Source organism: Coccidioides immitis, assembly GCF_000149335.2.
Source record: "Coccidioides immitis RS genomic scaffold supercont3.1, whole genome shotgun sequence".
NCBI lineage: Eukaryota > Fungi > Ascomycota > Eurotiomycetes > Onygenales > Onygenaceae > Coccidioides > Coccidioides immitis.
This window is the reverse complement of record NW_004504310.1, coordinates 6,964,719-6,988,227: the sequence shown is the minus strand read 5'-3', so window position 1 is coordinate 6,988,227 and position 23,509 is coordinate 6,964,719. Positions and strand designations below refer to the sequence as shown.

The following is a 23,509-nucleotide window of genomic DNA, read 5'->3' as shown; positions in this document are numbered from 1 at the left end:
CCTGAGTCATCATGGAATAGCCATAGGGTCTGGAGAGAAGAGTAGTACAAAAATCCGCCAAGAAGCTACAACCTCTTTGAGCGATTTGATTAAATGCACAACTGGACACAGGATAAGCAAGCGGTGACTTTTAAGGTCAGTAGTCGCAAGAGGTGGCGCAGCGCTTGGAATCGAAGAACCGGGTTTTCTCCGTTATTCTCACCCGTCGGTGAGCAGCACAGAGAACCTTTTATAGAGCAACAGCGAAAAGAATCGGTTATGAGCGTTGACGGGTTCTAGGCAGCGATCAAGAGAAAACAGACGGCGAGCTGAAGCTGAAGCTGGCTGCGAGTGACGTCGTGTCGTGAGCCAGCATGAGGTGGAGAGGAACTACGTAGTTCCGGAGATTGCACGGATTTTGTATTGGATACGTAATTTACAACATGGATGGTTCTGGAGGGTTCCACAATTCTCCTTGTGAGGCAAGTGGGTCCAGGGCGGCGCCGCGCCTATCGGCAGATGATTGGCAGGATATAATACCACTTGTGCGAAAGGAGCCGCTGAAACCGTAGGCAGCTGCGGCAGGGAGTGACTGACTAACCTTGGCGGCTTCGCCTCCCCTCACTTCCACCCCCAGTTGTCGCCGCCGGGCCTACTTAAACCTCCGCCTTCTCTCCCCCTCTGCCTCTCCTCACCATTCTCTTCATCCTTCTTCCTCTCCTCATCCTGCCGTCCTCCTCGTCGAGCATTTCTTCATCACAGCCTTTGCCATATCAGTTCACGTCACCTTTTGTTGAAGAATACATACGTATATAGACCTTCCCGTCGGCTGCCATCATGCAGATCTTCGTCAAGACTCTGACCGGCAAGACCATCACCCTTGAGGTGGAGTCTAGCGATACCATCGACAATGTCAAGACAAAGATTCAGGACAAGGAGGGCATCCCTCCCGACCAGCAGCGCTTGATCTTCGCTGGTAAACAGCTTGAAGATGGCCGCACCCTCTCAGACTACAATATCCAGAAGGAATCAACCCTTCACTTGGTGCTTCGCCTCCGTGGCGGTATGCAAATCTGTAAGTTTAAAACCCCACTAGGAGAAATCTTTCGCTTGTATATCGTTGGTTCTAACACTCTTTAATCAGTCGTCAAGACCCTCACCGGGAAGACCATCACTCTCGAGGTTGAATCTTCCGACACCATCGATAATGTGAAAACTAAGATTCAGGATAAGGAGGGCATTCCCCCAGATCAGCAACGTTTGATCTTTGCTGGAAAGCAGCTCGAGGACGGCCGTACTCTCTCCGACTATAATATCCAAAAGGAGTCTACTCTCCACCTTGTCCTTCGCCTCCGTGGTGGTATGCAGATTTTCGTGAAAACATTGACCGGAAAGACCATTACGCTAGAAGTTGAATCCTCCGACACGATTGACAACGTGAAAACAAAAATTCAAGACAAAGAGGGAATTCCACCAGATCAGCAACGTCTAATTTTTGCCGGTAAACAGCTTGAGGATGGCCGAACGCTCTCGGATTACAATATTCAAAAGGAATCTACCCTACATCTCGTCCTTCGCCTGCGTGGTGGTATGCAAATCTTCGTGAAGACATTAACCGGCAAGACTATCACCTTAGAAGTCGAGTCGTCGGACACCATTGATAACGTAAAGACCAAGATCCAAGATAAAGAGGGTATTCCACCCGATCAGCAGCGACTGATCTTCGCTGGAAAACAACTCGAAGACGGACGGACGCTTTCCGACTATAACATCCAAAAGGAAAGCACCCTGCATTTGGTTTTGAGATTGCGTGGTGGTAATTAGGCGTATCTATCTTTTATTTCGAAGGGTCGGCGCTTTCTTTTCTTACCTAGGGGCATTCAACCGGTATGGCGTTTCGGTAATACACCCATGTCGGTGATTAAACCACCTTGCATTTTCATGGTCGCAATGACGTTCATTTTGATAACTACGACTCAATATGATTGATACTTCGGATCCTACTTTTGTGCACTACGGTTCATCTTTCATGTAATATCGCCACACCATGGCTTCGACGCCATCTTGGGCCACGTGTGAAGCAAAATCCTCAGGTGACTGTTATCAAGCCCTCTTTATTCAAGTAGCTCTTCAATGTTTCATATTCCGTAAGTAGTTGGCCGGCGAAAGCCGGTTTGATGACGTAAGAAGTGAGGGCTGGCCGATAAGATCACGTGGACAACCCGTTGATAAAGCTCGCTGCTTTTGCATCCGACATCGAAGCTCAATGAGCAGGCCGACGACATGACAGACAGGCGATATGCCCTCCTATTTTTATCGCATTTGCCTGGAACTTTTCTCTGAGAGTTCTTCAAGTAACTTGCTTACGGTTGAGGCCATTTGCGAGTCTTTGAATCCCTTCTCCAGAAAGCAAGTCAACTCCGAAAAAAAGGCCCCAAATAACAGGCCAGCTCCAACCAGGATTAACCAGAACTTAAAAAGTAGTGAGCTGTATCCAGCAAAAGACTACAACAGCTCAGTCACAAACGCTCCCCGTCAATGTCTACCTGCAGGGGAACCTTCCCGCTCCCACAATTATCTGCAGCAAGTCGAACACGAGCCAGTGAACTATTCTACATTCGGCGGCAAAGAAACATCTCCTGCTCCTCCCTTCCTTACGTCTCTAGCGCGCCAGACTTGTGATAGACGCGTCGATAACATATCTGTTGAAGGCATCGATATGGTTCTAGAGAAGGCTCACCTGCCTGATCGAAGCAGTGGCCCCGACAACAATCAGATAGCCAAAGGGATTGGGTCAAGGGCAATTGGAGGTCTCGCTACAAAAGGGAAATATGTACCTCTTGATCACAAGGTCCCCAATAGTGTGTGGGGTATCGTTCACCTATATCGCGATGGGGACCCTTCTCCAGAGCTCTGCGGTAACGATGATGACCCTTACTTTCTCAAAGGATCTTCGGTAGCGCGGAACACGAGCGTGTCGTCTCCAAGAATCAAAAAGAGCCAAGGGAGTACCTTTGGGAATGAAAGTTCAGATCCATCTCTGTCAGCAGAGGATTGCACTACTTTGTGTATTCTAGCCGTTCCTTCGTACATGTCACCGCCGGATTTCATAGGTTGGGTTGGGCAAGAAACAAAGAGCGAAGTCAGTCATTTCCGGATGATTCGAACAGAAAGACGGAATCGATATATGGTGTTAATGAAATTTCGAAGTGGACGCAAGGCGAGGGAGTGGCAGAAGGATTGGAATGGTAAGGTATTCAATAGCACAGAGGTAGGTTCATCTATAGACTTTTGTTATTACAGCCGCTGCCAAAGGAGAGAATTTAAATAGTTTCGCTAACACCTGGACTCATTAACAGCCCGAAACGTGCCACGTTGTATTTGTAAAAGATGTCGAGATCCAGACTCCCACAACGTCACCCGAAGGCCGATTCCCAGACACGAACCACGATCCCTTCACCCCTCAGGCCTATGCCAGCAGCGTAGCGACCGCCTCTTTATCTATAAAACCCCTTGCTCCGCCTACGCCGTCGCTAATTGAGCTGCCAACATGCCCTGTTTGTCTTGAGCGCATGGATGAAACTAGCGGGCTCCTTACAATTATCTGCCAACACGTATTCCATTGCACCTGTCTCCAGAAATGGAAAGGTAGCGGTTGTCCTGTGTGTCGATATACACAAGAAGACTTAGGAAAGCGTGCCTTCAATTTTGGCCTTGACGAAGGACCGGCAGAATGTAGCGTGTGTCATGCTGAGGAGAACCTGTGGATTTGTTTGATATGTGGTAATATCGGATGTGGAAGATACGATGGTGCACATGCGTTCGCTCACTTTCAGGAGACTTCTCATTCTTTTGCCATGGACTTGTCATCACAACGGGTCTGGGACTACGTTGGAGATGGTTATGTCCATCGAATCATTCAAAATAAGGCCGATGGAAAACTCTTGGAATTGCCTGCCGCCGACAACAGTGCCCTTGATCCGCCAGACTGGGCCGATGCTGTTCCCCGAGAAAAATGGGAGAATATGAGTGTGGAGTATACACATCTCCTTACGAGCCAACTTGAAAGCCAGCGTACATATTTCGAAGAGAAAGTTGAACGCGCTGCGGATAAAGCATCACAGGCTAGCGCGGCCGCCCTTGCGGCGCAAGAAGCTGCCGAAAAATTGGCCAAACGCTTAGAGGCGTTACAATGTGACCACGACGCTCTTGTAAAGGAGACGGTCCCGGTTCTAGAAAAGGAGAAAGACCGAGCTGAACGACGCGCAGACAAGTTTGAGTCTTTGGCTCGCAAGATGGAGAAAGAATATCGGGAAGAGAAGACGATCAATACCAGCTTAATGGAACGGGTGGATTACTTGACCGCCGAAGTCGAGAAACTCAAGGCAGCCAACGAGGACCTCGTTGAGCAGAATCGTGACCTCACATTTTTCATCAGTGGATCGGAAAAGCTGAAAGATCAGGGGGAGGATGTTGTCGAAGGCACGGTTAGCGTACCAGAGCCGTCGAAGGCTGGAAAGAAAAAGAAAGGAAAAGGGAAGAAGTGAGATTTACGCAAAGTGAAGACGAGAGTGAAGACGAAGTTTTGTGAGGTCTAGCGAGAGACGACCATCCAGCATTGGCTGGACACTGCATATGACCGCCAAAGCCCGACTGGCTGGAAGGTCTATGATAGTCGTCTCGGGCGGTCCATCATCCACAATCTGACCCATTTATGCCTGCGACGGAACGTCGACGGGAACGTTAACTGGGCCAATCGGAAAACGGCCCAGTTCGTACGTGCAGCCAGCGTCAGCAATCTGGCACGTGAGCCAATTCCGTTTTAGGTAGCTAAACCTCCCTTCCTGCGCAGTCGATGGCATGTCGTCCGTATTGCGGGAGGAAAAATATACATACACATCATCTGCTTACGATGATCCGAGAATTGAATGGCCAAAATAATCGAAATATCCATATGGAGTGTTCGAGGCCTTACACTGCATGCGTGCAAAATCCACTGTAGAACCAGGACGTCCAACCTAAACCCAAGAAGCTCGTAAACAAGCTTCAAGCTAGAGATCACCCTCAAAGAAGTGTGAGTCGTACGGATGGAAAGGTGTTTTCTGTAGAATTGTGGGGTCGATCCTGCACAGTATGGTTTCTATCACACCAACCGTCCCTTGCGCAGAAGAATCTCTTTGTTTCACTCAGCGCCAATCAGTCGACCACATGGGAAAGCATCGCATGAAAAAAAAAGCGAGATCGGGACTGTTGAGCTACATTTATGCTGCGAGCTGCGCCGATTTTCGGTGGCAATCCCGACGGGCGGGAGCGGAGGTGGCGTTGGGTCGGGAAAGAAAATCGGAGAAAAAACATACAAATTTCCCTTCGTTAGGGAGTACAGAGCAGGGAGTTGAGCCACCACCATCGAGAGAGATAGTGGTTTTGAAGACAGCGTCCGGAGAATGCTTCTCAACTTTTAGCCACGGATTTTCTGAGGCTGATCGAGTGCTCCGCAAACACTGTATGGGATTGCATACATACATGCATTGGTACCTACCTTAGTGGCTTGGTCCGCGGAGACTGCCTCGACTTTCCAACTCCGCACCCGCTCGCCAGTTTTGGAATAGAGTTCCGACTAGCTCTGCTTCTCATTGGCGTTTCAAAGGAGCGGGCGCTATGACCGGCTGCAATTACAACGTAACGCATGGCAAGGGGGCACGTGGGCGGAACCTTGACGGACGGACGAGAGCCACCATTTGTTGAATTTGGAGAACTGCGTCCTGGGATGAAACAAATTGAGGTCATTGTTAAACCGATTCACCCGCTAGCTGCCCAATTGAGGCACTGGGCTCACGCTTCACATTGCTTGAGATTCTTAGCACCTGCATGGTGTTCTCGGGGATGGTGGAAGACGTGGGAAGGCGCCGAAATGGTTTGGAAGACATGGCTTGTACGGAGTACAGAGTACGTAGCACATAGATCACTCCGGAATGTTATTTCCTACGTAACTACGGAGCACGGAGCACTCCGTACAATACATTCCTTCGCCATTGTAGCGTGTTGAGGCTTTTTGCCTGCCGACCTCGTGGGAAGGCCCGGAATTCGCCAAGAATTTCCGCCAAGCCTTCCGCTGTGTGGCGACGGCCGAGACTTCTCCTCCCCATGCCCGTCAGCCTTTTCATGACGTTGCCCTGCACTCCACCCCGCGGCCTGATTGGGCGGCATTACCGGAGTGGGTCTGAGGGCGGTGATCAGCAAGCGGGGCTATCACGTGGTTGATAAGTAATCAGCCAATGGGGAGCGGGCCTCGGAGGAAAGGCGGAACTAACGGAGCGAGGTGGGAGTGCCAAGATATTTCCGAAAGCGGTGGAATTCCAAGGTGCATGGGAGGCCTGTTCAAACAATCGAAGTTGGGTGGTGAGACCAACGAAGTATCTGGAAATTTCATTGAGGAAGGACAAAGAGCTGGCGAGAATACTACGGAGAGGTAGAATGGATTTTACGAACACCGGGTTGGCAGGAGAAACGGGACGACCGAGGCGGACCTTCAAAGAACATTCCAATCAGGATATCTTTTATACGTTATAAGGTTCCTAACAGCCAAGGGTCGCAGGTGTTCCAAAATTCACGAAGGTTCTCCCAACGAATAAACATTGGCAAAACCTTATTGATCATAAGCGACGCCATGGGTGGCCAACCCGGGTGCCTGCAAGGACAAAGGAAGGTGGCCCTTTATTTGGCCGGTGGGAAGGTGATGGCGTTCTTGGCTAACTCTTGGGCCGAGCGTTTGGGACGGACCAAGACAAAATGATGGAATATTTTGTCTAGGAAAAATCTTAAACGATGCGGAGAGTGGTTAATTTATATATCCCAGGTACCTCCCCGTTGAAACCTTGACTCATTTGTTGCCCAGATCAGTCCACTTCGGCACATATTCTGCCTCAAGCGTTCTCTGATAAGAGAGTTGGCATATTCCGTATCCTTTTTCTTTTTCCTGACGATAACTCAACCAAGTCCTTCTCTCCATAGGACGGTATAGCGAGAGCTCGGGTTCTTCGTCCATAGACATTCCGTTTTGGATGATAGGTGGCGAACGCATTACCGTCCCGCGTCGCTATTTTGAGACCTGAGTCACCTATTTTGCGCCCAATACCACTCGAATGGGTGTATTAACCCCCTATCCTTCGGCTCAAAGGAAACTGCATAACCCTTTCCCTCCCCTTGGACCATTCTTTCCATCCTCTTCGTCTTCCTACGGATAAGGACACTCGCTGGCTCAGCAAACGTTCTTTCCTACCATTCCACCTAAACTCCCAAGGAAACCTAATCCTGACACTGACCCATATAAATCCGACTGCCGAGAGAATCAAATAACACGACTAGACTGGGCCTGAGTTTCGTTATGCCTTCCCGGAGCAACGATGGCTCAGCAAAACAGGAGTATGAGCGACACCCGTTTCTGCTTCCTGTCGATATCCTTGTTCAATATCTGCAGACAAACCTTGAAACCGGTCTGACTGGCGATGCAAAGATTCAAGGACTTCAACAGAAATATGGCCCGAATCGCTTGCTGGGCGAAGGGGGCGTCAAATGGTACACCCTGCTTGGAAAGCAGGTTTCAAATGCAATGATATTGGTAAGTTCAACCCACTAGTATTCCATGCAGTTTAATTCCAATTTTCAAATACCGTCCAGTCACAGTTTGTTTTCTATTGGTGAGGTTCGAAGCAATCTTCCCTCTGTGATGTTTATCCCTCGCCTTCTCTAGTTCAGAGGGCTTTTTAAGGCGAGGGAATGTAGCATGGCAGATAGATTCAGTGCAATGGAGACGCGCATTATAGCGAATTCTGAACGAGGCTCCCAGAACACAAGGGGCTCCCGTTTAGACTGTATACAGTTCTGTTTCTATTCTCTGTTATCATATCCTTGGAAACAGTTGTAGTAACTTTGCGACGGAAATAGGTCCTCGTCCTCGCAATGGCCCTCGCCTACGGCGTTTCAGACTATGTCGAAGGAGGAGTTATCACTGCCGTCATCGTGGCGAACGTGGTTATTGGCTTTTATCAAGAATTCCAGGCGGAGAAGAAAATGGACTCCCTCCGCTCTCTCTCTTCTCCCTCCGCAACCGTAATCAGAAATGGTCATGAAATCACTATTCCATCCGGAGACGTTGTTCCCGGAGACATCGTTCAAATTAAAATGGGGGACACCGTTCCCGCCGATATTCGTCTCTTCGAAGCCATGAATCTAGAATGTGATGAGAAGATTTTAACCGGAGAAGCCATTCCAGTCGCAAAGGACGTCGACTTTAGCACTAGCGGCGATGAAGTCACAACCGGTGTCGGTGATCGTTTAAATATGGCTTACTCCTCTTCGACGGTCACAAAGGGGAGAGGTCGCGGAATTATTGTCTTCACTGGAATGAACACCGAAATCGGTAAAATTGCCCAGTCTATGCAGGGAAAGCGTCGCAAACCCGGTCGCTCAATGTCTCGAAAAAAGTATGGCACTTTTCAGCCAGTGAAAGGAGGCGCCTTGCGTATCTGGGATGGAATCGGCAAGTTTCTTGGCCTTACTGAAGGCACTCCGCTGCAGATCAAATTAAGCAAGCTGGCCTACTCACTCTTTGGGTGTGCTATTTTGCTCGCTATCATCGTGTTTGGCGTTAACGAGTTTGACGTGACGAACGAAGTTGCAATTTATGCCATTTCCACAGGTGAGTAGCCTGGTAATATGGATTGATTGTGCTCTAGCTAACTATCAAGGCATTGCTATTATCCCTGAGTCGTTAATCGCTGTCTTAACAATCACGATGGTTGTTGGTATGACACAGATGAGGAAACGAAGAGTCGTAGTGCGTCAACTCAGTGCCCTAGAAGCTCTGGGCGGAGTGACGAATATTTGCTCTGACAAGACGGGAACTTTAACCCAAGGGCAAATGGTTACTCGAAAAGCCTGGATTCCGGGTGTCGGAATGTACACGGTGCATAAGTCGAATGATGCCAACAACCCGACCCGCGGAACCATCAGTATCAGCAAACCACCTGCATCAAAGCAGGAGGCCGAAGCAGAGCAAGAGCGCAAACGCACTGAGCAGGACCGTCTTCGTAGTACTGCGGGTCTAAAGTTTAACGTTCCTCCCGAGAAAGAGGAGCGGGATAAACGGAAACAGGATGAGATGCGCAACGAAAAGAATGGCACGAGCGATGAAGATGACGATGAGAAGGCGGCTAGCATTCCCGACGTTGTTCCTGAGTTACAAGCGTTTCTAGAATCCGCAGCATTATGCAACTTGGCTAGCCTTCGTTTTGATAAAGAATCGAATCAATGGCAAACGATGGGCGATCCGACGGAGATTGCGCTGCAAGTGTTTGCGCATCGATTCACGTTTGGAAAACCAACTCTTGAGAAGGAGAAAGGCTGGAAGCAACTGGCTGAATACCCCTTCGACAGCAGTGTGAAACGGATGTCTGTCATCTACCGATGTGGTGACGGTCCAGAAACAGTAATCTTTACCAAAGGAGCCGTTGAGAGGATCTTGGACCTTTGCACCTCCGTCGGAATTGGTGAATACGAAGAGCCCATGGATGCCACGACCAAAGAGAAGATACTCAACCAAATGGATTTCCTTGCGGAACAAGGCCTGCGGGTTTTGGCTATTGCAAGAAAAGCCGGACCAAGTAACTTTGAGCCGCATATGGAAATTCCACGGGATCAAATTGAAAGTGACTTGACGCTTCTCGGCCTTGCCGGCTTGTACGATCCACCGCGATTGGAAACAAAGGATGCCGTGAAAGGTATGTTTGTCAATCTCGTCCCCCTTTCCATATCCTGAGCTCAAATGCTAATTCCTGTGTAGAATGTACCATGGCCGGTATTCGTGTCCACATGTTGACTGGCGATCATCCATCAACCGCAACTGCTATCGCCAAGGAAGTCGGAATTATCCCTCGCAACACAGGAAATCTTTCTGCTGAAGAAGCAGCTTCCCTTGTTAAAACAGCGGCCCAGTTTGACGGCATGACTGATGAAGAGATTGATGCACTGCCGGCCCTTCCACTGGTCATCGCTCGATGCGCGCCGGATACGAAAACGCGAATGATTGCTGCTCTTCATCGCCGAAAACGATACTGTGCCATGACTGGTGATGGCGTAAATGATGCGCCTTCCCTTCAGGCTGCCGATGTCGGGATTGCGATGGGCATGGGTGGTTCAGATGTGGCCAAATCTGCGTCGGATATTGTGCTGACTGACGACAATTTTGCAAGTATCGTCAACGCCATTGAAGAGGGTCGTCGGATGTTTGAAAACATTCAGAAGTTTATCCTGCATCTTTTGACATCGAATGTTGGCGAGGTTGTTCTGCTCATCGTCGGTCTCGGGTTCAAAGACAACACCAACATTTCTATCTTTCCGCTATCACCCCTTCAAATCCTTTGGATCAACATGCTGACCTCGTCCTTCCCTGCATTTGGTCTCGGCCGCGAGAAGGCGGATGCAGCCGTGATGCACCGTCCTCCACACGATACAAAAAAGGGTGTGTTCACATGGCAAATCATCGTTGACATGCTCATATACGGCGTTATCATGGGTGCTTGTACCTTGCTTACCTTTGTCATTATCATCTATGGTGTTGGCGATGGTAAAGCATCACTTGGTGTTGACTGCAACCGTACATCCAGCGATGCCTGCGCAACTGTATTCCGAGCCCGCGCAGCAGTTTTTGCAGAGCTCACATGGCTTATTCTAATTTCTGCTTGGGAATTCAAGCACTTCCGGAACAGTATGTTTAATCTCGATCCACTGCGCGTGACTAGCGACGAACGACCCACGACCTTTCCGTTCTTTCGCGATGTTTGGGAGAACCAGTTCCTGTTCTGGGCTGTTGTCATCGGAGCAGTATCTGTCTTCCCAGCAGTATACATCCCAGGCCTGAATACGCAAGTCTTCAAGCATCAAGGTATTTCTTGGGAATGGGGTCTTGCATTTGGTTCGGTGTTCGTCTTCATTTTAGGCGTTGAGGCATGGAAATTGGTAAAGCGCCGGACAGGTTGGTTCGCATCAGGCGAGGACTATGGAGGCGCAACTGTCACGGGCTTCAGAAGACGCTGGCCAAGCCACGAACTCGGCCTGAGACAGGGATTCTTCACCTTTGCAAGGACCTTAACCAGAGGAAGCGAAAAGAGCGCTGGTGGTTTTATAAGTTCTAGGTCTAGTATCAGCGGAAGGGAAATGCAGAGACGGAACACTGAGAACGAAACCGTCAGGCCCGCCGAGCAGGTCTAAAGATTCCGGCATTGTGGCATGTTTGCTTGGCTGAGTGAAGAGACCTGAAAAAGGCTGGTAGTGTCGTATAGAATCTTGGTATTTATTTGTTTTCGAGAGTTAAATTTGAATGTAGTTAGCTATCGCGTTAAATGTCAATGACAATTAGTTACTCAGTATTAAATTATGACCGAGCTTCATGGATTGCGAGGTTGCGCTTCTGATCTGATCATCGATGCTGTTGTGAGTCAGATGAGTCAGCAAGTCATAGTGCGTTTTTCTTTTCTTTTCTTTTCTTTTCTTTTTTTTTTTTGATCAACCATCAAGCACATGAACTAAATGCAGATACTCCGTACATCGTTTAATTATCCATATGATAACTATTAATATAGGCTATTCTGAAACGAAATTTCTCTTTTCCCAATGAACCGATGACGGCTCCATTGGACGAGACAAGAGACTCTGCGACAAGTCAGCCGACCTTTGATCTGATTACCCCAGACATATAAGGCATTGAAAACGGGGCCTTACCCTGTAATCCGTGGCAGGGACACCGACCCGATTATCTGGATTTCGAAGCTTGAAATGCCGTACCATAACGGCCAGGATCACTCCAAGGTTGACGTATGCGAACTTTTCGCCGATGCAGCGATGCCTTCCTGCACCAAACGGGAGATATGGACTCTTGGTTCCCTTTATGGTCACTCCGTAACCGTAATCAATCTTCTCGTCGGCTTCTGATCGTTCGATGACGCTGAGCCAACGGTGAGGGTTCCATTTTGCAGCATCCTTGAAGTGATCTTCACTGCGTGCGGTGAATCCGGGAGCCGAGAGCAAAATATGCGATTCCGGGATGACTAGATTTGTCCCCGGAACGGCCATGGTGTTCTTGGCCTTTCGCATGATGGAGTGGATTGGGGCATGCAGACGCAATGTTTCTTTTATGACCATTTGACTGAAGCTCAACCGGTCAATGTCACCTAACGTGATCGATTTAGACGGTCCGAAGACCTGAACCTGCTCTTGATATAGGCCTTCCATAACCTCAGGGTGTGCGGCTAGCTGCAGAATTGCCCATGCGCTTATTGCGGATGACGTGTGCTGTCCAGCCATAAGAAGTGTGATCATTAAATGAGCGATTTCTTTATCTGGAAGAGCAGTGCCATCCTTGTACACGCAATTATCCATCAAATTCCAGAGCATATCATGTCCACGTTCTTGTCCACTTATACGACGTTTCTTGATGATATCCATATATACGTCGCGCATCTTCTTGTGGGCTGCATCACGCTTCCGATTATGTGGCAATGGAGCCCATGGAAGCAAGAAGTTGATTGGGGTAAACCCGGAATCCAAGTCATGGTAATAGTTCGCAAACGAGCTGTCCAGCTTGCTACGAACTTCCTCACCCTGTAACGTCCGAGCCGCCGTTAAAATGGTAATTTCGGCCATGACTTGAAGAACATTCATCGTCCCCGATTCGCCTTTGAAATGAGGGGATGAGGCGATATATTGCTCCACTTCATGTTGGATTAAGGGCACGTATGAAGCAAGAGCTTCACTGCTGAGACCAAACTTGATGAACTAGGAACCTATGTCAACTATTGAGCTCAGATATCAGCAAGAAGAAGGGAGTGATCAACCTTTTTCTGTTCCATAAGCTTTTGATTTGGGCAGTCATAAATGACGTCTGAGCCAAACACTGGCGTTGTAAGAGGTGAATACACTTCTTCAGCGTTCACGTCCTGCAGCTTGCCGTTTAGGATGAACTCGTTTCCTTTAACCCCCAGATATACAGTGACTTTGCGGCCTAGCAGGACGAAGGTGAAGATGTCACCGTACTAGCACGGGGACTGGCTCATCAGGTAAAGGTCGGGCTATAATGAGAGTAAAACGCAGGGCGCACGAACCTTCTCTCGACAGGAAGTGAAAAACCGGTACGGATCAAGCCCATAACTAATTGCACTACCAATGAAAGGCACCCAGTGGAATACAACAGGAGGTTTAGCACCACGGTGAGGCGCAAATTGACGCAGAAGATTTCCGATGAAAATCGACAAGACGCCAATTATCACCACTGTTGGTAGCAACTGGACGGTAGGAGAGGGGAAAGGAAGCGACTCCATGGCGAACACATGCCTTAGCTACCAAATGAATATAACACTGGGAGGGCTTCATATTAAATATCATTCGGTATTTGAATCTACGTGCTACAGAGCCATTTGTACTAATGTTGATATCTAACAGTACTTGCTGCGCTGGGCATACTCATTGGTTCCAGCGATTTTCAGCAGGCTTCAAAATTGTTGTGTTCTGGCGCCAGCCGGATAGCCCTATATCCGGGCTTCGCCAGCTTCACTAATTACAGAACCAGAATTGATCTACGCCTATGCCGTCGCACTTCATACCTGTACGAAGTACGAAGTACGGTACATATACGGGGGTTGCGAGGCCTGGAGGTGGCAGGGCCAGTCAGTCTTTGCGATCTTATTACGGAGGATGGTGATATCTCCACCTTAATCTTCAGGTCCTCGTCATCCGGTTGCTATTTGCTGCTCCGAGCTTTGAGACTTAGTTGATCCTTGGACAGTTTGCCGCCCGCGCCGCCACGGGGGATCCGGCCTTGCGAGTCCCTTTACGGAGTACTCTGTGTAGTTCCCTTCTTACACCTCGCTTGGGCTGATCTCACCTTGACTTTCCTTCACTGCATTATTTCAGTTCTCCGACCACAGCAATTCCAATGTGACGTATTTCTAGAGTGCTAGTGACCGTTGCCATGTCTTTGCCCTCCCTCCGTGGCGTAGATAATGTTGGTGGCATCGAGCATTCACTAGGTCAGAAATGTGAAAACTACACCCTGGTCTGGACAGGTCACTTTAGTAGCTTCATATCTGGGATACGCTTCCATAAGCCTATGTGCTTAGGCCGTTAAATGTACCCGCGATTCCGGTCAGTATTCGGTGTAATTATCATTCGATTGCTTGTGAGAACGGAGTATCACGTATCACACAGGATGCTGCATTTCTGGACACGATTATCCAAGGCCTGCGGAGACACTTCGCCTTCGACAGTTCAATAGAGGACAGAAACTCAACCTTCCCCCCCCCCCCCCCCCCCCCCCCCAAAAAAAAAAAAATCGCCCAGTTAACCTGTTAAGTCCGCAGCTGTGGCCATCGAGCGCGACGCGGCCAAAGATAGAACGTTGTTTGTCGTGCTGCCCGCGGGCCGCTCCTTGAATCGGATAAATATTGATCCATGGCTACATCCGCCAGGGGATCTTCGAGCACGGCAAAGGCTCAACGGCAAGGCTTCATTCTTCGGAAGCTATCAGTTGCCCCTTTCCCAGCTCGTTGAAATCAATACCTCCAGAGGCATTAACCGAAATGACGCCTGACCTCCGCGCTGCGGCCGCGCGCAATCTCTCTTTGCTCCTCCGCCACGCTCCCCGCCGCACAACAGCACAGTTCCTCCGCCATCATTCCACTACGCAATCGTCTGTATCATCCGATGAATTGACTCATTTCGCATCTCTCGCCAGTAGCTGGTGGGACCCTCTGGGTCCATCGCGCATTCTGCACTTGATGAATCCTTTGCGACATGAATTTATAGCCTCCTGTCTCTCAGAAGGAAAATCTGGAGTACCTGATTCTGCCGAAAAGAATGACAGGCAAGAAGAGGAAGTAGAGAAGCCTGGATTGAGATATCTAGATATTGGATGCGGCGGAGGAATATTTGCCGAATCTCTCGCGCGAACAATCCCACTCAGCTACTCGACCTTTTCCACACAGACAAACGCCTCCTCTCTCCTCGCCATTGACCCTTCCCCAGTCATGATTGAAATTGCCCTCTCCCACGCCCGCAAAGATCCCACTCTTCATTCACACCTCCAATCCGGAAAATTCAAATACGAAACCACCACACTTGAGTCCCTCGTGTCACGTTCTACGCCGTCATCGTCCTCAACAATGCCCTCCGCACCACCACCCCCCACCACCAACTCATCAGATTTCGACATCGTCACTATCTTCGAAGTCCTCGAACACGTAGACCCATCCACCTCCTCTCCGCGCCAGTTCATAGAAAACTGCCTTCGCCTCGTCCGACCAGGCGGATGGCTCATCGGCTCCACTATCGCCCGCACGTGGCCTTCATTCATCGTAAATCAGCTCCTTGCCGAAGCCCCCTGGCCCATTGGCGTTGTTCCGCGCGGCACACACGAATGGAGCAAATTCGTGAACGTGGACGAACTACGAACCTGGTCGAGGACGGTTAGAGTGGAGGAGGAAGGGCTTGAGTCTGGTGTTTCTACTAGAGGGCCGCCGAGGTATCTTGATACCAAATGGAAATGTGTTGGGGCAGTGTATTTGCCTGGGATAGGATGGAAGTTGGTTCCAGGGTCGGAAGAATGGGGAAATTATTTCTGGGGTATACAAAAGCTGAGGTGATCATTTGAAACAAAAGTAACACTTTCCTTTCTTATCAAGCATATATTTGTACTCGAGGTCGTGAAGGATACTATGATAATATATAGAACAAGCGAAAGCATATTTAGCGAGCAATAGAAACAAAATCTCCATCGCTCGATAGGGATCACATTTACCGCCAATCAAGTCCTGAGATCCAATCAAGATCAATATTAAATGGTATTAATAGTGTTATCAAAATGGTATCAAAGTCACTACAGGGTACAAGTCTAAAAAACCAAACACAAAAAGGAAAACAAAAAAAAAGAAAGTGAACCTTCGCATAACTACATTGTCTCGTCTTAAAAGTCAATAACCAAGCCATGGCAATCCCCCAAAAACCTGCTGGCAAGCATGCCCCTTGAATGGAGATGGTGGAGAGAACAGTTGAAAAGAAAAAGGAACAGAAGGCGAATATTCACTCCCGATTCCCACCAGGCCTGACGCCTATCCAGTCTATGTTTCGATATGATCATAGGACCTCAACCAAGCGTTAAAAATAAAATCGAAATATGCCAAAAAAAAGAAATAAAACATAAATAATAATAATAATAATAATAAAGGATAAATGAGGTGAGATATTAAAAGTTAGTATGGCATGTAAAAACGGTGAAAAAGGCTGAAGAACGGTACATAAAACAATACTCCGAGGATGCTTCGAGCACAAGGGGGAATGAAGCAATACGAGATATGGAGAGCAACAAGGGAATCTGGATGGAAAAGGAGAAAGTCAAGTGGAAATGCGGTGAGGAATTTGATCGGGTATCTTTAAACAAGATAAATGCAAGCTTCAAAGTACGAAAGTGGACTGTACGTAATCCATTTCAGGCGTGAGTAGCCCAGGGCTCCTCCACCTTCGGTTTAAGCTCATAGTTTTCTGGTTCGGTGCTCTGAGGCCGTCGGATCGTCGAATTGGGGTAGTACATGTGGGCAGGCATTCCCCCTGCGAACGGAGGTCCAGACGGCTCAGGATATGTATATTCAGGAGCGGAGACCGACCCAGGCGACGGCACGCTGTTCAAAGAAGGCGACGCCCAACCTACGGTCGTCATGTGCGGACTACCCGTCACACTGCCAGGCCTAGACCCACTATTCGGCGGAGGTTCGAGAGGTTGTGGAGGGCCATAACTTGTAGGGTGCGATGTCAGGGATGGACGGGGGTGATGAGCGGCAGAGAAGGTAGAGAGAGTTGGAGAAGGAGTGGAGGGTGATGCACGCGGACTCGCTTGCTGAAAATCTCTCAAGTGGGGTGGCAGGGAGCTGCTTGCCATGAAATAATCGCCCATCTGCCGGTGTGAGTGTAGGGGAGGTAGTTCGTGCCTCGGAGAGACGGAACTTCTTTGTGCAGGCGAAGCTGTGCCATGGGGAGAGGCTGTCTCTGAATAAACGCCATCTGGACGAACAACCTTTCCCTGCCGCAGATTGGCTTCCGTTTCGGCGGCAGCTTCTTCTATTGTACCAGTGTGGTGATTTTGATGTCGAGTCAAAGTTGTGCGGCGTGTAAAAGTTTTCTGACAGTTGGCATATGGACATTTGTATGGACGTTTCCCAGAATGTATTCTCCTGTGCCTAGCCAACGAGCTAGAATCGCTAAATGGCTAGATTGGGAGTTAGTAGACTGTGATTTGGAGTTTTCAGCTCAGGAGTTATTACCTTGCCACAGCGGTCGCACATATGGGGCTTCTCTCCTGTATGTACACGAGTGTGTACTGTTAATGCCGAACGCTGGATGAATTGCTTTCCACAACCCGGCCAATCGCACACGTGAGGCCGAATGCCACTGTGAATTCGTTCTAATCATAGGAGTCAGTTACTAAAATTGGTGCTGAAGAGGGCGGAGCGCGATACTTACCATGCCTTGCTAAATCGCTACGTCGTGCGAAACCTTTGCTGCATGTTTGACAGTGGAATGACTTCGGAGCAGGCTCTCCGGTTCCTCTTCCAGGGCTGCTGTTGCTGGTGGGCATGTTTCGAAACATATTTTCGTGGCCATTCTGTGCGTAATCACCCCGCAGCATGGAGGCGTGGTGATTTGTTTGTATCGGTGAATGATACTGGGAAATTGTCGGCAGCTGGATGGGCTGGTGAGCCGGATGATAAGGCTCAGAATGGCGGCCAGGTTGCTGCGCATCATGTTCTGAGCCCAGCTCTGACGGCGATCGCGATTTGATCTGAGCGGTCTGGGCTAGTTGGTGTTGTAACTGGGCCTCAGCAGCTGCAGCAACGGCTGACCGATTTTTGTTCAAGATCGTAGTAATATCCATAGTCACAACTTAAACCGCGTGCACGGATTGATTTCAAGTTGGATACGGTGTCTAGCTCACTAGGGATAATATGAAATCTTGGAATAGCTCTCAAAGATCAAGAAATGTTACAATGAAAACAGACTTCCACCGAGCGGTCGAGCAGGTGCATATAAAGTAACTGTCTCTCTAGGCGAGTAAGAGTTAGCGGCAGGGTAGGAACATGTTTCAAGCAAGACTAGGAATAAGCAAGTTGGGCTTAGAGATCGGCATGACAGCACAAAACCGGAAACTGAAAACCCATGTTCAAAATAAAATGTGATAACTGCAGAGGAAACGCATAGGATATCCAGCATGCTAGTCTTTGAGTTGCATGGGAACTAAGACGCAACAAAGCACTTGGGAAGGAGATTAGCAATCAAGATTTCAGTGTCACTCACGTGGCAGCGCAAAAATCAGTCTGAAGAATGAAACCAGCTGCTCGATATCCAGTCAATCAATGGGACAGTGTTCGGAAGGATGCGTTGCGCGGGGTACAGAGGTTGTCAGATCGCATCTAAAACCGCCTTGTTGATAAGATAGAAATGTGGGCAAGCGATATCCTGAAGAAGGCTACAGCAGGTAGCAAGACGGATACACGACAGTGGAAAGGAAGGACGTCAGGTGGAATGAGGCGCCTTTGCGAATGCAGAGACACGTTCAAGTCAAGTAGCGGTTTTCGGAACGCGAGAAACCGTGGGATTCTCGACAACGGCTAGCTGCAGCTGGAACCCGGTCGTTGTGCCGTCGTAAATTGGAGACAGGAATTGTCCCGAGGCAGTGGAGGGAACGCGTACAATCCTTGATCGATTTTGCAGCAGATATACGCGGAACGGTCCTGAGATACCTGCGCGATGACAAAAAAGAAACTGTCGCAAAGGTGTGACAGCGTCCTACACCAGCCAACTGACACAGCAGCTAACGACTTATTCACCCAAGCCCATTAGCCTCCCAAGCGGATTGTTTGCGGTACAGAGCAGGGTTTGTCAGGGACCTGTTCCCTCGGGTTTTGGATGCAAGGCCAGGGACGGACTTCCGTTTTTGGTGCAGCACAGCTCTCAAGAAGGCAAACAGGGTGGAATGAAGGCGACTCCTCGAGCTAAAGGGCAATTCTGTGTACATAATCTCTAATGTCAGCAAGCTCTTCCGGTGGCAAGAAGGGTTCCACGCAGGTTTCAGTGTGATTCGTGGGTGACCAAGTTGTGCGGGGGGAATGATGCAAGTCATGAATTGAGTGTTCAGCCAAATGCAAATTTCAAGCTTGTACCACTTCTTACAACAATGTACAAGAGAGCAAAGAAGCAGAAGAGCTTGATAAAGCAGCCAAAGATGACGGAAGGGTTATGTTGAGGGAGGAGTAAGTTGCCATGCTCGCAGTGGCGTCGGTTATCAAACCAAAAAGGCGTTCGGGTACGGAAGCACAGGACAGTCGTGCAAAAAGGAGATGACCAACCTCTGGGAGCAGTCGACAATATCAATCACAGAATGCCAGGATTCTGTCTAGAAGGAATGTGGTGTGAGTGAGGATGCGCTGAACAGTGCGATGAAGAAGAATAATGGCTTGGGAACGGGCGGGAAAAAAAAAAATAAAAATAAAAATAAAAAATAAAGAATGATGGATGATGAAACCAGCACAAGAGAAAGAAATTCTAGAAAATCACCACATTTGGCAAAACCAACAACGAGGAACCTTTTCTGCGCTCAGTAGCCCAAACTCCTCTGATGAAAGTTACTTCTTACTTACTAGTATTATCCTTGTCCTAAGGCATGCAAAGCCTGCAAAGAACAGACAATTGAAACTCGGAAAAAGGACAGGGCACAATGGAACGAAGGGAAAAGGACAAATAATAGGAAATACTTCCTGGTCAGACTCTGGGAAAAGAAAAGGCCCAGTTGACGCCTCACACGGAGTACATATATCACGCAGGGAGAGAGGCTGAATTTCAAAGGAAGCTGCCTGTGCTATTGGTCTTCTTTTTTTTTTTTTCCTCTTCCAACTAAAGTTACAGGGCATCATCGTGGTTATGGGTATGATCACTGCTCACCCAGGACTAAGTTAACCTGAACGCTAAGTTTACAGGGAACCGGGGCCCTACTCCCAGGCCGAGCAGGAGTCGAGTTTCTAGGGCCACTTCTCGAACAGTTTTCGAAGGTTACGGGCCCACGGCCTGACGACCACACAAACATTGCCTCAAGCCACGATAACGCCTCGCGTCGTTGCTGGTTTCAAGCGCCGGGTCTCAATACCATACCTGGCCGGCGAGCGGACGAGCGGGCGGCCCTTGGGCGATGGCTCGAATTATTTCGCTGCTTGTTCAAAAGCAGTCAACAATCCATACCCACACTCCACCCCCTTTTTCCCCCTTCCACGAAAGGGAGAGGTGCAGACGCATGGACGGCTGTCTCTTGGATGACCTGCAGGGTCCGTGACAGATGATACAATGCAGCAAGGTGAAACGAGCTCAGTCCTTTGAGGCAAATCGAAATCAAAAACCGTGACCAACTTTGTTACCGGTGCGACCGAGCGCATTGATTCCCGCTCTCAACTCTAACTCGGCAATCAATGCTATTCAAAAGGGCCGGTGATCCAGCCAACCGCAGAGCATTTTGACCGAAGCAAAATCAATTTATTCAAAAAAGCAAAGGCACCTTGGGGAGGCGATTGTTCTATTGCTTCCTTTCGACTAAAACCGATTCGGTGTTTCGACTGTTTGAGATTCCCACCGGCGGCTTGCATTCCTTGCTACATAATCACACACCACTGGTGCCAGGGCGCAATGACATCTTTTTGGCCTTATTTGTGGCTCTGAGAGCTTGGGTGCAAAATCAATGGCCAATCGTATTTTCCAACCCGATCGACGAATTGTTAGCGCTCTTGGCACTTGGTCTGTCATAGGTGCGAGAAGCGATCCTTGCAAGTTTGAAAAGCAAAGGAAATAATTTGCTGATCTCGACCTCTCATAAAGCACCGTCCCTCTCCTTTTACTCCGCACGTTTGTCCGCCTGCTGCTGCTCCCCGTCCAAGCAAGCTCTTGACAGAGAGCGGTGGCCCAACTGCGAAGAATTAATAAGCATCCACTTTTCTTTTTCTTTTTCACAGCCCCTTCCAACTGCAATTTTATTTTCTCTGCATGGATACCGCACTGTAATCCTCTCCACAGGCTGTCTCCACCTACAGGGCCAACAGGATCAAGAGGGAACAAAGAGAGAGCATCGCCAGGGATGCCATACCAAATAATCGACTAATGCATAGTAGGCATGCGAAGACTTACATTAGTGCTACAGATCATCTCTCGTGCTTGGGCGTAAATTCAACGACATCTCCGAAGTCCAGCCACGAAGCGCAAAAGTTGCTTATTCACCTCGCCATCCCATTTGACTCCTAATTACAAATCAGTGGATAATATAACTAAAGCATTGTCTCGGGGCGTACGGTACAAGTCTAAGCCCTCGTCGACGCCTGAGAGAAACCACGTATATACATGCATACGTTACTCCGTACAAACCATGTGAAGAATAATGTACGGAGTACGGAGTACAGAGTGTCAGTTCACCAATCGCGATTGGTGATACCTTTTTGTGAGGAAACATTCTTTGGAAAAGGAGCCCGAGATCTCCTGTTCCGCAAAGCCTTGTTCCTAGCGTCCTTGGCCCTCTTGCGAGAGAGCTACCCGGTACATGAGACTGCTGAGCTGGTGCCTCGCCTGAAAAGCCACGCGTGAACAAACGCAGCGTTCGACGACGATCATGACGACAGACAATACTAAAGATTTCCTCTCGACTCCACACGGCCAGAAAAATCCAAAGCGCAAATCCCACACGCGTGGCTCCATTTATGTATTCACATCTGACAGGAGAATATTCGCTACGTCCATACGATGTGGCTCCTGTCGATATCGTTCCTGCAGGTTTAAAACTTTCTTTGACAACGAGTTTGTTCCTAAAAAGCCTTACAGTGTCCACAAGCGTCACAGAGCTTAGAGGGGTATCCCTGCTGGAGTGACCTTCGAATTTATGTATTCCCGTCATGTCCACCATCCACGGGAGACACATAACTAACATAGAACGGAGTATTCCGCACATATACATGTAAAATTGAGGGACATGTGCGTCCATCGGTCCCCGACTCTTTCTGCCGGCTCCCCTGGAACCCCAACCCACCCGGGGCCCCCTCTACCCTTCTAGAATGTGCGGGAGCCCTTTTGCATAAACAGGGGAAAGGCTGACAGCAACTCACGTCGACAAGGTCCGGGAGGGGGAGAACATATGTGCTCCGTACTCCATAGCCGATGATTCTAGGCAACGATTGAAAGTGCTCGGCCCTGCACAAGGAGCAAGCCAACCTGACCCATCGCTAGTCCTAACTAGAAGAGGAAAATAAATAAAAAAAAATGGAGGAAAGAAAAATCTCGTTAAGCGTCCATTATTCTGTAAAGAGTCACACGACCTAGAACGGAGGCAGAAAAAAAAAAGAAAAAAAAGAAAAAAAAGGAAAAAGAAAAGAAAAGTGTAGGAAAGAAAGAAGCGAGTCAGAATGACTCCGTCCAACAGATTTCAAAAGGGGCGAGTGTGGGTGAACCGCATAGCGTCGCCCTTGTGGCCCAATAACTATGTAACTGCATACCGCTAACCCATCGCTAACTACTGTAGTGAATGGTGGCCGCGCGCTGGGGGAGGGCAGCCGGCGAACAGCGTCGCTCGACCCCGTGGGCTGGCCAGGGGTCAGGCCGCCAGCGCCGGAAAGCGCAGCACAGAAAAGGGAGGGAAAGGTGGGTCCACGCGACGGCAGTGGGTCTCCTCCACCGAAGCCCCTGAGACTTCCAGAAGCCTTCTGGAATCTTTCTGGAAGGGTTTGGGCTGCTGGCCTGCTCGCGATCGCTCGTTGGGTTTTTGGGGGGGGGGGCGGGCCAGGAGGAGCCAGGAGGAGGGGGGATGCATGATCTGTCGCCTTCGCTCCAATCCACCGAGTCTTCAATGCTTCTCCCCGGACATCAAACCGATCATGCGCTCCGCTTCAGGCTCTCGAAGCCAATTAGTCGCTTAGCCGCAGCCTCCATGCCTCCCCAGCTCCCCCCGTCTCTGGCCAGCAACCCAAAATCTTTTTCTACACAGTCCATTCTGAACTGCATAACATATCATACTCTTTGGGATGACAATTTGTAGAACTGACTCCTCACGTAACTTCGGAGTACGTAACTCGATCCAGTCCGGCTAGCCGCTCCGCTCCGCTCTGCGTCGCACTCCGAAACTCTCAGGTACATAACAAGTACGTAACCAATGATCATTCCATTCGCCTCCATTCGCCTGGAGCTGCCATTAGGGGATTGCTCTCCCTCGCCCTTTGCTTTCCTTCCAGGCGCCGGCAGAATAATACTTAAACCACCCCGTCAGAGGCGTCTCTCGTCAAACTCAACGCAAAAAGGAGTTGCGCTAACCACGCCTTGGATGATTTGTCAATCTTACGGAGCTGAAAAAGCATATCGACGGAGGACATACGCCATGTCGTCTCCCAAGGAAAAAGAAAAAAAAAGAAAAGAA

At 49.1% G+C, this 23,509-nt stretch overlaps 10 protein-coding genes across 10 annotated transcripts; 7 read left to right on the top strand and 3 right to left on the bottom strand.

Annotated features, from left to right (window-relative positions):
- The first annotated feature begins 683 nt into the window (after positions 1–683).
- Positions 684–2,104, top strand: CIMG_12861 (polyubiquitin). Its single transcript, XM_001246796.2, has 2 exons — positions 684–1,054; positions 1,124–2,104. Exons 1-2 carry the CDS (start codon positions 817–819, stop codon positions 1,801–1,803), a joined length of 918 nt encoding a protein of 305 aa, XP_001246797.1. The 5' UTR covers positions 684–816; the 3' UTR covers positions 1,804–2,104.
- A 168-nt stretch (positions 2,105–2,272) lies between these two features.
- Positions 2,273–4,933, top strand: CIMG_00569 (RING and UBP finger domain-containing protein). Its single transcript, XM_001246797.2, has 2 exons — positions 2,273–3,250; positions 3,339–4,933. The coding sequence occupies exons 1-2, from the start codon at positions 2,279–2,281 to the stop codon at positions 4,524–4,526; spliced, it is 2,160 nt and encodes a 719-aa protein (XP_001246798.2). The 5' UTR covers positions 2,273–2,278; the 3' UTR covers positions 4,527–4,933.
- Positions 4,934–5,437: 504 nt separating this feature from the next.
- Positions 5,438–5,906, bottom strand: CIMG_10578 (uncharacterized protein; the record flags this gene model as incomplete). The annotated part of the gene is made up of 3 exons (XM_012358821.1): positions 5,438–5,480; positions 5,519–5,741; positions 5,816–5,906. 3 exons carry the CDS (start codon positions 5,904–5,906, stop codon positions 5,438–5,440), a joined length of 357 nt encoding a protein of 118 aa, XP_012214244.1.
- A 348-nt stretch (positions 5,907–6,254) lies between these two features.
- CIMG_12860 (uncharacterized protein) lies at positions 6,255–6,772 on the top strand (the record flags this gene model as incomplete). Its single annotated transcript, XM_001246798.2, has 2 exons — positions 6,255–6,448; positions 6,562–6,772. The coding sequence occupies 2 exons, from the start codon at positions 6,255–6,257 to the stop codon at positions 6,770–6,772; spliced, it is 405 nt and encodes a 134-aa protein (XP_001246799.2).
- A 591-nt stretch (positions 6,773–7,363) lies between these two features.
- CIMG_12859 (potassium/sodium efflux P-type ATPase, fungal-type) lies at positions 7,364–11,430 on the top strand (the record flags this gene model as incomplete). Its single annotated transcript, XM_004445860.1, has 4 exons — positions 7,364–7,597; positions 7,924–8,677; positions 8,727–9,758; positions 9,821–11,430. The coding sequence occupies 4 exons, from the start codon at positions 7,364–7,366 to the stop codon at positions 11,245–11,247; spliced, it is 3,447 nt and encodes a 1,148-aa protein (XP_004445917.1). The 3' UTR covers positions 11,248–11,430.
- Positions 11,431–11,539: 109 nt separating this feature from the next.
- CIMG_00573 (cytochrome P450 51) lies at positions 11,540–13,394 on the bottom strand. The gene is made up of 4 exons (XM_001246801.2): positions 13,137–13,394; positions 12,870–13,067; positions 11,758–12,810; positions 11,540–11,688 (listed from the first exon to the last, which is right to left on the bottom strand). Exons 1-4 carry the CDS (start codon positions 13,350–13,352, stop codon positions 11,620–11,622), a joined length of 1,536 nt encoding a protein of 511 aa, XP_001246802.1. The 5' UTR covers positions 13,353–13,394; the 3' UTR covers positions 11,540–11,619.
- A 1,215-nt stretch (positions 13,395–14,609) lies between these two features.
- On the top strand, positions 14,610–15,810 carry CIMG_10579 (3-demethylubiquinone-9 3-methyltransferase; the record flags this gene model as incomplete). The annotated part of the gene is made up of 1 exon (XM_012358822.1): positions 14,610–15,810. The coding sequence occupies one exon, from the start codon at positions 14,610–14,612 to the stop codon at positions 15,669–15,671; it is 1,062 nt and encodes a 353-aa protein (XP_012214245.1). The 3' UTR covers positions 15,672–15,810.
- A 35-nt stretch (positions 15,811–15,845) lies between these two features.
- On the bottom strand, positions 15,846–17,953 carry CIMG_00576 (zinc finger protein 58; the record flags this gene model as incomplete). The annotated part of the gene is made up of 3 exons (XM_001246804.2): positions 15,846–17,287; positions 17,343–17,482; positions 17,542–17,953. The coding sequence occupies 3 exons, from the start codon at positions 17,951–17,953 to the stop codon at positions 16,514–16,516; spliced, it is 1,326 nt and encodes a 441-aa protein (XP_001246805.2). The 3' UTR covers positions 15,846–16,513.
- Positions 17,954–18,399: 446 nt separating this feature from the next.
- CIMG_00577 (uncharacterized protein) lies at positions 18,400–21,059 on the top strand (the record flags this gene model as incomplete). The annotated part of the gene is made up of 7 exons (XM_001246805.2): positions 18,400–18,465; positions 18,645–18,851; positions 18,919–19,015; positions 19,214–19,328; positions 19,396–19,491; positions 19,719–19,999; positions 20,052–21,059. 6 exons carry the CDS (start codon positions 18,400–18,402, stop codon positions 19,909–19,911), a joined length of 774 nt encoding a protein of 257 aa, XP_001246806.2. The 3' UTR covers positions 19,912–19,999; positions 20,052–21,059.
- A 1,446-nt stretch (positions 21,060–22,505) lies between these two features.
- Positions 22,506–23,015, top strand: CIMG_00578 (uncharacterized protein; the record flags this gene model as incomplete). The annotated part of the gene is made up of 2 exons (XM_001246806.1): positions 22,506–22,540; positions 22,622–23,015. The coding sequence occupies 2 exons, from the start codon at positions 22,506–22,508 to the stop codon at positions 23,013–23,015; spliced, it is 429 nt and encodes a 142-aa protein (XP_001246807.1).
- Between the last annotated feature and the right edge of the window lie 494 nt (positions 23,016–23,509).